The sequence below is a fragment of the Carcharhinus amblyrhynchos genome, unplaced genomic scaffold (assembly GCF_965287045.1).
Source record: "Carcharhinus amblyrhynchos unplaced genomic scaffold, sCarAmb.v2.hapA scaffold_67, whole genome shotgun sequence".
In the NCBI taxonomy this organism is placed as follows: Eukaryota; Metazoa; Chordata; class Chondrichthyes; order Carcharhiniformes; family Carcharhinidae; genus Carcharhinus; species Carcharhinus amblyrhynchos.
The window spans coordinates 720,429-732,962 of NW_027649807.1; the positions used below are offsets into that span (position 1 = coordinate 720,429).

General features: G+C 49.6%; 1 protein-coding gene across 1 annotated transcript in view; it reads right to left on the reverse strand.

Moving 5' to 3' along the window:
- LOC145337726 (disintegrin and metalloproteinase domain-containing protein 12-like) overlaps nt 1-12,534 on the reverse strand; it is a 221,099-nt gene that overhangs the window by 135,632 nt on the left and 72,933 nt on the right. Inside the window, exon 9 of the mRNA XM_080182564.1 lies at nt 8,529-8,695. Coding sequence (XP_080038690.1) covers nt 8,529-8,695 — 167 coding nt within the window. The remainder of the gene's footprint in view (nt 1-8,528; nt 8,696-12,534) is intronic.

The window sequence follows — 12,534 nt, forward strand, 5'->3', positions numbered from 1 at the left end:
CTCTGCCCAGAACACACACACACAGATCCCTCTGCCCCGAACACACACACCCAGATCCCTCTGCCCAGAACACACACACCCAGATCCCTCTGCCCCGAACATACACACCCAGATCCCTCTGCCCCGAACACACACACCCAGATCCCTCTGCCCAGAACACACACACCCAGATCCCTGGTTGGACTATGAAGACAGATTGAATAGACTGGGTCTGTACTTGTTGGAGTTTAGAAGGCTGAGGGGGGATCTTATAGAGACATATAAGATGATGAGTGGGATGGATAGGGTAGAGGTAGAGGGATTCTTCCCGCTTAGAAAGGATAGCAGGACTCGAGAGCACAGCCTCAAGATAAGGAGGGGCAGTTTAGAATAGAGTTGAGGAGGAACTTCTTCACTCAAAGGGTGGTGAATCTCTGGAATTCTCTGCCCGTTGAAGTGGTGGAGGCTGCCTCGCTAAACATATTTAAGACGCGGGTTGATGGGTTTTTGATAAGAGAGGGGATTAAGGGTTATGGGGAGAGGGCGGGAATGTGGAACTGATCCACTTCAGATCAGCCATGATCTTATTGAATGGCGGGGCAGGCTCGAAGGGCTAGATGGCCTACTCCTGCTCCTATTTCTTATGTTCTTATGTTCTAGGAAGGTGTTTGTGTGGAGTAAGGGGAAATATGATGACATCAGGCAGACAATTGGACGAGTACACTGGAAGGAGGTGTTCTTAGGGAAAAGTACTGAAGGAAGGTGGCAGATATCCAAGGAATGTTTGTCTGGAGCTCTGCAGGACAACGTTCCGATGAGACAAGGAGGTTTTGGTAGGTCGCGGGAACCGTGGTGCACGAAGGCTGTGGTGAACCTGGTCAGGAGGAAAAGGAAGGTGTACAAAAGGTTCAGGGAGCTAGGAGAGGTTAAGGATCTTGAGGAGTATAAGGATTGTAGAAAGGAGCTTAAAAGGGAAATTAGGAGAGCCAGAAGGGGTCATGAGAAGGCCTTGGCGGGTAAGATTAAGGAGAATCCCAAGGCCTTCTATAAATATGTGAAAGGTAAAAGGATGAGAAGGGATAGGACCTATAAAAGGTGAAGGGGGAAAGGTCTGTGTGGAACCAGAGGAAATGGCAGAGGTGCTCAATGAGTACTTTGCCTCAGTATTCACAGTGGAAACTGATCTGGGAGATTTTGCTACGGATTTGCAGCAGATGGAAAAGATTGAGTTTGTGGATAATAAGGTGGAGGATGTGTTAGAACTTTTGAATTCTATCAAGATAGATAAGTCGCCGGGACCAGATGGGATGTACCCCAGGATACTGTGGGAGGCGAGGGAAGTGATTGCAGAGCCCCTGGCAATGATCTTTGCGTCGTCAATGGAGACGGGAGAGGTTCCGGAGGATTGGAGGATTGCGGATGTAGTTCCTATTTTCAAGAAAGGGAACAGAGATAGCCCAGGAAATTACCGACCGGTGAGTCTGACCTCAGTGGTTGGTAAGCTGATGGAGAGGCTTCTGAGGGACAAGATTTACGAGCATTTAGAGAAGTTTAGAATGATCAGGAATAGTCAGCATGGATTTGTCAAGGGCAGGTCGTGCCTTACGAGCCTAGTTGAGTTCTTCGATAATGTGACTGAACACATTGACGAAGGAAGAGCGGTGGATGTGGTTTACATGGACTTCAGCAAGGCGTTTGATAAGGTCCCCCATGCAAGACTTCTTGAGAAGGTGAGAGGGCATGGGATCCAAGGGGCTTTGGCCTTGTGGATCCAGAACTGGCTTGCCTGCAGAAGGCAGAGAGTGGTTGTGGATGGGTCTTTTTCTGAATGGAGGTCGGTCACCAGTGGAGTGCCCCAGGGATCTGTTCTAGGACCCTTGCTGTTTGTCATTTTCATAAATGACCTGGATGAGGAAGTGGAGGGATGGGTTAGGAAGTTTGCGAATGATACGAAGGTCGGTGGTGTTGTGGATGATCTGGAAGGATGTCAGAAGTTGCAGCAGGACATAAATAGGATGCAGGACTGGGCGGAGAAGTGGCAGATGGACTTCAACGTGGATAAATGTGTAGTCGTCCATTTTGGCAGAACCAGTGGGATGAACGAGTACACTATCAAGGGCAGGAGTCTTAGTAGTGTTGAAGAGCAGAAGGATCTTGGGGTCCGGGTCCACAGGACTCTTAAATCGGCCTCGCAGGTGGAGGAGGTGGTCAAGAAGGCGTATGGTGTACTGGCCTTCATTAATCGAGGGATTGAGTTTAGGAGTCGGGAGGTAATGCTGCAACTTTATCAGACCCTTGTCAGACCCCACTTGGAGTACTGTGCGCAGTTCTGGTCGCCTCACTACAGGAAGGATGTGGAAGCTATTGAGAGGGTACAGAGGAGATTTACAAGGATGTTGCCTGGATTGGGAGGCATGCCTTATGAAGATAGGTTGAGGGAGCTGGGACTCTTCTCCCTGGAGAGACGAAGGTTGAGAGGCGACCTGATAGAGGTTTATAAAATGTTGAGAGGAATAGATAGGGTGGATTCTCAGAGGCTATTTCCCCGGGTTGAAATGGTCGCTACGAGAGGACACAGATTTAATGTGCGGGGAGGAAAGTACAGAAGTGATGTTAGGGGTAAGTTTTTCACTCAGAGGGTGGTGAGTGAATGGAATCGGCTGCCGTCAGTGGTGGTGGAGGCGAACTCGCTGGGGTCTTTTAAAAGACTTCTGGATGAGTATATGGGGTTTAATGGGATTGGGGGTTATAGATAGGTCTATGGGTTAGTAGGTGTAGAAGTGATCGGCGCAACGAGTGGGCCGAAGGGCCTGTTTGTGCTGTAGTGTTCTAAGTTCTATATTTTGACCTCTTTTATTAATCTCTGATGGTCATTAGACTGGCCCTGCCTCCTATCTTCTCCTCACATACTAACCTGATGCTTTGCTTCCTGTTGGCAAGTGTGAGGTGGTCCACTTTGGTAGGAATAATGGTAGGAAGGACTATTACTTACGTGGTGAAAAACTGCAGCAGGCGACGGTGCAGAGGGACCTCGGGGTCCTTGTGCATGAATCGCAAAAACCCAGCTTGCAGGTGCAGCAGGTGGTCAGGAAGGCGAATGGGATGCTGGCCTTCATAGCGAGGGGGATTGAATATAAAAGTAGGGAGGTCTTGCTGCAGCTGTATCGGGCACTGGTGAGGCCGCAGCTGGAGTACTGTGTGCAGTTTTGGGCGCCGCACTTACGCAAGGATATTTTGGCCTTGGAGGGAGTGCAGAGGAGGTTTACTAGGCTGATGCCGGAGTTGAGGGGGTTGAGCTATGAGGAGAGGCTGAATAAACTAGGCTTGTACTCGTTAGAGTTTAGAAGAATGAGGGGAGATCTCATTGAGACGTATAAGATGATGAATGGGATGGATAGGATAGAGGTGGAGAGACTCTTCCCGCTCAGAAAGGATAGTAGGACTAGGGGGCACAGCCTCAAGATAAAGGGGGGGCGGTTTAGAACGGAGTTGAGGAGGAACTTCTTCACTCAAAGGGTGGTGAATCTCTGGAATTCTCTGCCCGTTGAAGTGGTGGAGGCTGCCTCGCTAAATATTTTTAAGACGCGGGTTGATAGGTTTTTGGTAGGCGAGGGGATTAAGGGTTATGGGGAGAGGGCGGGAAAGTGGAACTGAGCCACGACAGATCAGCCATGATCTTATTGAATGGCGGGGCAGGCTCGAAGGGCTAGATGGCCTACTCCTGCTCTTATTTCTTATGTTCTTATATTCCTATTAATCAATTTAGTCCCAGTTGCCCCATATCCCTCTAACCCTTTGCTATCTGTGTATTTATCAAATACTTTTTAAATGTGGCTCTCGTACCTGCTTCAACCACTTTCTCCGGCAGCTTGTTCCATATCCACACCACCTACTGCATGAAGAAGTTGCCCCTCACGTCCCTTTTAAATCTTTCCTCTCTCACCTTAAACCTGCGTCCTCTAGTTTTCAATTCCCGATAGGGAGAGGTTGGCCAGGCTCAAACTTTATTCCTTGGATTGTATGTAGATGGGTGGAGAACTGGCTTGGGAGGAGGAGACAGCGGGTAGTAGTGGAAGGCTCCTTTTCCAATTGGAGGCCTGTCACCAGTGGTGTGCCGCAGGGCTCGGTACTTGGACCTCTTCTATTTGTGGTATATATTAATGACTTGGAAGAGGGGGTAGGTGGTGTGATCAGCAAATTTGCTGATGACACTAAGATGGTTGGATTGGCGGGTACTGAGGAGCAGTGCTTGGCAATGCAACAGGACATAGACAGGCTGGTAGATTGGGCAGATAGATGGCAAATGGAATTTAATCCGGAGAAATGCGAGGTGATGCACTTTGGCCGGAATAATGTGGAGGGGAGTTATACGATAAAAGGTAGAACTATCCGGAGTATAGATACGCAGAGTGACCTGGGGGTGCAAGTGCACAAGTCCCTGAAGGTGTCGGTGCAGGTGCAGAATGTGATGAGGAAAGCGTATGGTATGTTAGCCTTCATAGGAAGAGGTATAGAATATAAGAGTAGGAGTCTGATGTTGCAGTTGTATAGAACGTTGGTTAGGCCTCACTTGGAGTACTGCGTCCAGTTCTGGTCGCCGTACTACCAGAAGGATGTAGAGATCCTGGAGAGAGTGCAGAGGAGATTTACCAGGATGCTGCCTGGTATGGAAGGGCTGTCTTACGAGGAAAGATTGAACGAACTTGGGCTGTTTTCCCTTGAGAGACTTCGGCTGAGGGGGGATCTAATAGAGGTTTATAAGATTATGAAGGGGATAGATAGAGTAAATGGTGGTAAGCTTTTTCCGCTATTAGAAATGGATAGAACGAGGGGTCATGGGCTTAGGGTGAGGGGGGCTAGGTATAAGACAAATATTAGAGGGCAGTTTTTCACGCAAAGGGTAGTGGGGGTGTGGAATGCACTGCCGAGTAAGGTGGTGGAAGCAGGCACGCTAGGGTTGTTTAAGAGTCACTTAGACAGCCACATGAGCGGTCTACATATAGGGGGATATAGTAGGCCTTACTAAACATTGTAGGCTTGGGAATACGTTTTGCCTCAGGGATGTTAGTCTTTGCCTGTTTAATAATGAATTTTTTGTCTCCACAGGCATTTAAGTCCAGCAAGGGGCATGCATGCGGCAGGTTGTAGTGGGCTGCTCATGGACGTTGCTTCGGGAGTTGCCTATTGGTTCATGTCGTTAGTGTGCTTGAACTGGACCATCTCGAGGGCAACATGACAGCTCAGAGACTATCTCTGTTGCTGTGCGGACACATGGATTTGGGCCTGTGTCTGTGGGAGTTTGCACGTTCTCCCCGTGGTTGCGTGGGTTTCCTCCGGGTGCTCCGGTTTCCTCCCACATCCCCAAAGATGTGCTTTTAGGCTGATTGATTGGGTACTAAATTGTCCCTAAATTGGACCTCCCTGATCCTCGCACATTAGGCGTTGACTAAAATCATGAATAGGTCACTGAGACAGTGGGACGGCGGCGCGGGCTCGTTGGGCCGAAGGGCCTGTTTCCCGTGCTGTGTTGTTCTTTGTTCTTTTGATTGTAGGAGGTTAAAGGGTGACCTTATTGAGGTGTCTAAAATCATGAAGGGCACAGATAGGATGAATGCAGATTGGCTTTTCCCTGGGCGAGAGTTCAGGCTGATAGTCCTGTCTTTCCTATAACAGGGTGACCAATTCTGTACACAATCCTCCAAATGCAGCCTCACCAATGCCTTGTACAACTGTAATGTTATGTCCCAACTCCTGTATTCAATGCTCTGACTGATGAAAGCCAGTGTGCTAAAACATCTTCTTCACCACCCTGTGACACTGCTCTCAACAAATTATGTCCTTGAACTCCCAGGTCCCCCTGTTCCCAGGGCCCAACCATTCACTGTATCCGTCCCCACCCTGGTTTGATTTTCCAACACCTCACACTTCTCTGTATTGGAGTCCATTTGTCACTGCTTGGCTCACTTCCCGAACTGATCAAGATTCCCCTGTCATTTTTGATAATCTTTTTCACTATCAACGATACCTCCTATTTTACTATCATCCTCAAACTTACTGACCATACCTCGTAAATTCACACCCACGTCATTGATATAAATAACCAATAACAAGAATATTAAGAAAGGAAGTGGGGATAATCCAGCAATAGGCCGATGAGCCTGACGTCCGTGGTGAAGAAAGTTTTGGAGAAGATACTGAGGGATAGGATATCTGCACAGATGAACGAGTTAGTGACAGGCAGCATGGGTTTTATGCGGGGAAATGTCATGTCTCATGAACTTGATTGAACTTCTTGAAGAGGTGACAAAGAAAATTGAAGGAAGTGGAGTTGATATGGATTTTATAAGGTGTTTGACAAGGTCCCACATGGCAAACTGGTACAAAAACTAAAATCACACAGTGTGGGCTGGCCAGACAGATACAGAACTGACTCGGTTATAGAAATCAGTAGTGGTGGAAGGGTGTTTTTCGAAATAAAGATCTGTAGCTAGTGGTGTTCCACAGGGATCAGTGCTGGGACCTCTGTTATTTGTAGTATATGTATTAGAATCATAGAATAGAATCAAATAATACAGGAGGCCATTCGGCCCACCGAGTCTGCACCTACAATAATCCCACCCTTGCCCTGTCCACGAAACCCTACATATTGAGACACATAAGATGATGAATGGGATGGATAGGATAGAGGTGGAGAGACTCTTCCCGCTCAGAAAGGACAGTAGGACTAGGGGGCACAGCCTCAAGATAAAGGGGGGGCGGTTTAGAACGGAGTTGAGGAGGAACTTCTTCACTCAAAGGGTGGTGAATCTCTGGAATTCTCTGCCCGTTGAAGTGGTGGAGGCTACCTCGCTAAATATTTTTAAGACGCGGGTTGATGGGTTTTTGATAAGCGAGGAGATTAAGGGTTATGGGGAGAGGGCGGGAATGTGGAACTGAGCCACGACAGATCAGCCATGATCTTATTGAATGGCGGGGCAGGCTCAAAGGGCTAAATGGCCTCCTCCTGCTCCTATTTCTTATGTTCTTATGATCACAGGCCTTCAGTCTAAGAAACAACCTTCCACATCACCCTCTGTTTCCTACCATTGAACTAATTCCAAATCCAGTTTTCTAGCTCTCCCTGCATCCCATGTGACCTAACCTTCCAGACCAGCCTGCCATGTGGAACCTTGTCAAAAGTCTTGCTAAAGTCCATATAAACAACATCTACTGCCCTACCCTCATCCAGTTTTTTGGTTACATCTTCAAAAAATTCTAAACGTTTTGCCAGCAATGACTTCCCATTGATAAAGCCGTGCTGACTGTCCCTAATCAGACCATGGCTCTCCAAATACTGGCAGGTCCTGTCCCTCAGAATGCCCTCTGCTAACTGACCTACCCCTGACGTAAGGCTCACCTGCCTGGAATTACCAGGCTTCTCTTTGCTACCCTTCTTAAACCACAGAATAACATTAGCCACCCTTCAATCAGAGAGGTTTATATCATGGAAACAGGCCCCTCAGCCCAACTTCTCCATGCTGCCCTTATTTATTTTTTAAACCCCTAAGCTAATCCCAATTGCCCGCTTTTGGCCCATATCCCTCTGCACCCTTCATACCCACGTAACTATCTAAATGCTTTTTATAAGATAAAATTGTACCTGCCTCTGGCAGCTTGTTCCAGACACTCACCACTCTCTGTGTGAAAAAATTGCCCCTCTGGACACTTTTATATCTTTCCCCTCTCACCTTAAACCTAAACCCTCTAGTTTTAGACTCCCCTACCTTTGGGAAAAGATATTGACTGTCTCGCTGATCTGTTCCCTCATTATTTTATAGACCTCTATAAGGTCACCCCTCAGCCTCCTACGATCCAGAGAAAAAAGTCCCAGACTATCCTTATAAGTGAATCCATCAAGCCCCAGTAACATCCTAGTAAATCTTTTCTGCACTCTTTCTTGTCTAATAACATCTTTTTTATAATAGGGTGACCAGAATTGCACACAGTATTCCAAGTGTGGCCTTACCAATGGCCTTTAATGATAGTTTCTAGGTCCTCACCTGCCATCGCCTTCCTGTCATCAATTTTTACCATCTTATTTGTGTCTTTCACTGTGCAGATCGACACAAAATACCTGTTCAATGCCTCGGCCATTTTCTCATTTCCAGTTATTCCATCCTCCTTCTCATCCTCTAAAGGACCAATGTTTACTTTAGCCACTCTTTTTGTTTTAGATATTTGGAGAACATTTACTATCTGTTTTTATATTCTGAGCTAGTCTACTCTCATAATCCATCTTACTTTTCTTTATAGCTTTTTTCGTGGCTTTCTGCTGACCTTTAAAGATTTCCCAATCCTCTAAGTCCCCACTAATGTTTGCCACTTTGCATTTTCTTTCAATTTGATCCCCTTTGATATTTGCTCCTGATCACTTTCCCTGTGCAGTCTTTGTCTCTTCTTTGCATATTTACTTCCCCTTGAAAGTTCTATATTCAGCTAATCTGAGTTTTTATCTTTTTAAATAAAAGTTTATGTCGGGAGATTCATTTTTTTTTGTGTGTGGTACCCACGAGATGAGCTGACTATTGTCGTTGTGTATCCGTGGCAGAAGGACATCTCTTCTCCATTTGAGGAATCTGGCCAGCGTTGTTTGGGCACTCGTCACCACTGAGATCTGATCTGTGGTCCATATCTCAACTCCAGTCAGAGCGACACGCACGTTAAACGGTCTGTAATACTGCAAAAGACACAAGTGCCAGGACATCAGGTGGCTGGATTTAGCTGAAATGAATATTTAAATTCAATAAAGTTGTGTATTGAATTCTGGACAAACATGGTTACAATACTGAAGGAAGCCCTTCTTGACCCATCATATCTGTGAGAACTCCCTGCATAAACAACTAGACCAGTTCCACTTCCTTGCTTTTGCCCTGTCAGTGAACCTCGAGTAGAATTGTTCTGTTTTGAGACTGTGGATTAGTGGGTGGCTATGGCAGTGTCTAACCCACTGGTCAGTATAATAACTCCAGGAGCTGGCGTGAAAGAACCGTGCTTTTAATGCATAAAATGAAAATAAACCATAACCAAAAGAGTGTGGGGAACAAAACAGGTGCTGAGTGAGACTAAAAGGATAATGGACCCACTCAGGGTCTTGCTTTATACAGGATTCAGTATACCACCTGATTGAATAAGGGCTCCCTAGGGATTGGTAATTAGGCAATGAGCCCAATAGGGAGGTCAATAAGTGATTCCCCATGTAGAGCACATGGGGTTATCATAACCAGAATAGTGGGTTACCCAACCAACTTCAGTACTTGGAACTCATTAATTTATGCACAGATGTGCCACAAGGGACATGCAAGACTAAGACGTGAGATACATATAAAGAAGGCAAATGCACGGGGGATACAGGATAATTTGACAAAGTGGCTTCAGAATTGGATCAGCTGTAAGAGGCAGAGTGTGCTGACAGATAGATGTTTTGCTGATTAGAAGCCAGTGTCCAGTGATCTACACAGGGACTGTCCTGGACCCCGATTAGTCAGCATTTATAGAAATGACATAGGGTGATGATGTGGGGGGTGGGGGCATAGGAATAGTAAGTTTGTGGTTGATCCAAAGATTGGCTGGGTGGTTAACGGTGAGGCAGAGTGTCTGAGGCTACAAGGAGATGTAGACAGAATGGTCAATGAGCAGTTAAACCCCAGGCCAGAAACTGCAACTATTTCATGACGAGCCTCTAAGTTTTACAATTGAATCTTGGCATTGGGTTAAGCACAAGGAGTTTTAGTCCAGGTACCATTCAAGTCACCCACCAGGAAACTTTTATCAAATAAGAGGTTTATTTAAGAACACAGTTAAAGTTACAAGTTTATTTATTAGTCACAAGGAGACTTACATTAAAACAACAATAAAGTTACTGTGAAAATCCCCGAGTTGCCACACCCCAGTGCCTGTTCAGGTACACAGGGGGAATTTCACATGGCCCATGCACCTAACCAGCGTGTCTCTCCAACTGTGGGAGGAAACCAGAGCACCCAGAGGAAAGCCACACAGTGACCCAAGCCAGGAATCAAACCTGTGTCCCTGGCGCTGTGAGACAGCAGTGTGAATCACTGTGTCACCGTGCTGCCCCGGGTCCCTGGCACTGTGAGACAGCAGTGCTAATCACTGTGTCACTGTGCTGCCCCGGGTCCCTGGCACTGTGAGACAGCAGTGTGAATCACTGTGTCACCGTGCTGCCCCGGGTCCCTGGCACTGTGAGACAGCAGTGTGAATCACTGTGTCACCGTACTGCCCCGGGTCCCTGGCACTGTGAGACAGCAGTGTGAATCACTGTGTCACTGTGCTGCCCCGGGTCCCTGGCGCTGTGAGACAGCAGTGTGAATCACTGTGTCACCGTGCTGCCCCGGGTCCCTGGCACTGTGAGACAGCAGTGTGAATCACTGTGTCACCGTGCTGCCCCGGGTCCCTGGCACTGTGAGGCAGCAGTGTGAATCACTGTGTCACCGTGCTGCCCCGGGTCCCTGGCACTGTGAGACAGCAGTGTGAATCACTGTGTCACCGTGCTGCCCCGGGTCCCTGGCACTGTGAGACAGCAGTGCTAATCACTGTGTCACCGTGCTGCCCCGGGTTCCTGGCACTGTGAGACAGCAGTGTGAATCACTGTGTCATCGTCCTGCCCCGGGTCCCTGGCACTGTGAGACAGCAGCGCTAATCACTGTGTCACCGTGCTGCCCCGGGTCCCTGGCACTGTGAGACAGCAGTGCTAATCACTGTGTCACCGTGCTGCCCCGGGTCCCTGGCACTGTGATACAGCAGTGCTAATCACTGTGTCACCGTGCTGCCCCGGGTCCCTGGCACTGTGAGACAGCAGTGTTAATCACTGTGTCACCGTGCTGCCCCGGGTCCCTGGCACTGTGAGACAGCAGCGCTAATCACTGTGTCACCGTGCTGCCCCGGGTCCCTGGCACTGTGAGACAGCAGTGTGAATCACTGTGTCACCGTGCTGCCCCGGGTCCCTGGCACTGTGAGACAGCAGTGTGAATCACTGTGTCACCGTGCTGCCCCGGGTCCCTGGCACTGTGAGACAGCAGTGCTAATCACTGTGTCACCGTGCTGCCCCGGGTCCCTGGCACTGTGAGACAGCAGTGTGAATCACTGTGTCACCGTGCTGCCCCGGGTCTCTGGCACTGTGAGACAGCAGTGTGAATCACTGTGTCACCGTGCTGCCCCGGGTCTCTGGCACTGTGAGACAGCAGTGTGAATCACTGTGTCACCGTGCTGCCCCGAGTCCCTGGCACCGTGAGACAGCAGTGCTAATCACTGTGTCACCGTGCTGCCCCGGGTCCCTGGCACTGTGAGACAGCAGTGTGAATCACTGTGTCACCGTGCTGCCCCGGGTCCCTGGCACTATGAGACAGCAGTGCTAATCACTGTGTCACCGTGCTGCCCCGGGTCCCTGGCACTGTGAGACAGCAGTGCTAATCACTGTGTCACCGTGCTGCCCCGGGTCCCTGGCACTGTGAGACAGCAGTGTGAATCACTGTGTCACCGTGCTGCCCCGGGTCTCTGGCAGTGTGAGACAGCAGTGTGAATCACTGTGTCACCGTGCTGCCCCGGGTCTCTGGCACTGTGAGACAGCAGTGTGAATCACTGTGTCACCGTGCTGCCCCGGGTCCCTGGCACCGTGAGACAGCAGTGCTAATCACTGTGTCACCGTGCTGCCCCGAGTCCCTGGCACCGTGAGACAGCAGTGCTAATCACTGTGTCACCGTGCTGCCCCGGGTCCCTGGCACTGTGAGACAGCAGTGTGAATCACTGTGTCACCGTGCTGCCCCGGGTCCCTGGCACTGTGAGACAGCAGTGTGAATCACTGTGTCACCGTGCTGCCCCGGGTCCCTGGCACTGTGAGACAGCAGTGCTAATCACTGTGTCACCGTGCTGCCCCGGGTCCCTGGCACTGTGAGACAGCAGTGCTAATCACTGTGTCACCGTGCTGCCCCGGGTCGCTGGCACTGTGAGACAGCAGTGTGAATCACTGTGTCACCGTGCTGCCCCGGGTCCCTGGCACTGTGAGACAGCAGTGTGAATCACTGTGTCACCGTGCTGCCCCGGGTCCCTGGCACTGTGAGACAGCAGTGTGAATCACTGTGTCACCGTGCTGCCCCGGGTCCCTGGCACTGTGAGACAGCAGTGCTAATCACTGTGTCACCGTGCTGCCCCGGGTCCCTGGCACTGTGAGACAGCAGTGCTAATCACTGTGTCACCGTGCTGCCCCGGGTCCCTGGCACTGTGAGACAGCAGTGTGAATCACTGTGTCACCGTGCTGCCCCGGGTCCCTGGCACTGTGAGACAGCAGTGCTAATCACTGTGTCACCGTGCTGCCCCGGGTCCCTGGCACTGTGAGACAGCAGTGTGAATCACTGTGTCACCGTGCTGCCCCGGGTCCCTGGCACTGTGAGACAGCAGTGTGAATCACTGTGTCACCGTGCTGCCCCGGGTCCCTGGCACTGTGAGACAGCAGTGTGAATCACTGTGTCACCGTGCTGCCCCGGGTCCCTGGCACTGTGAGAC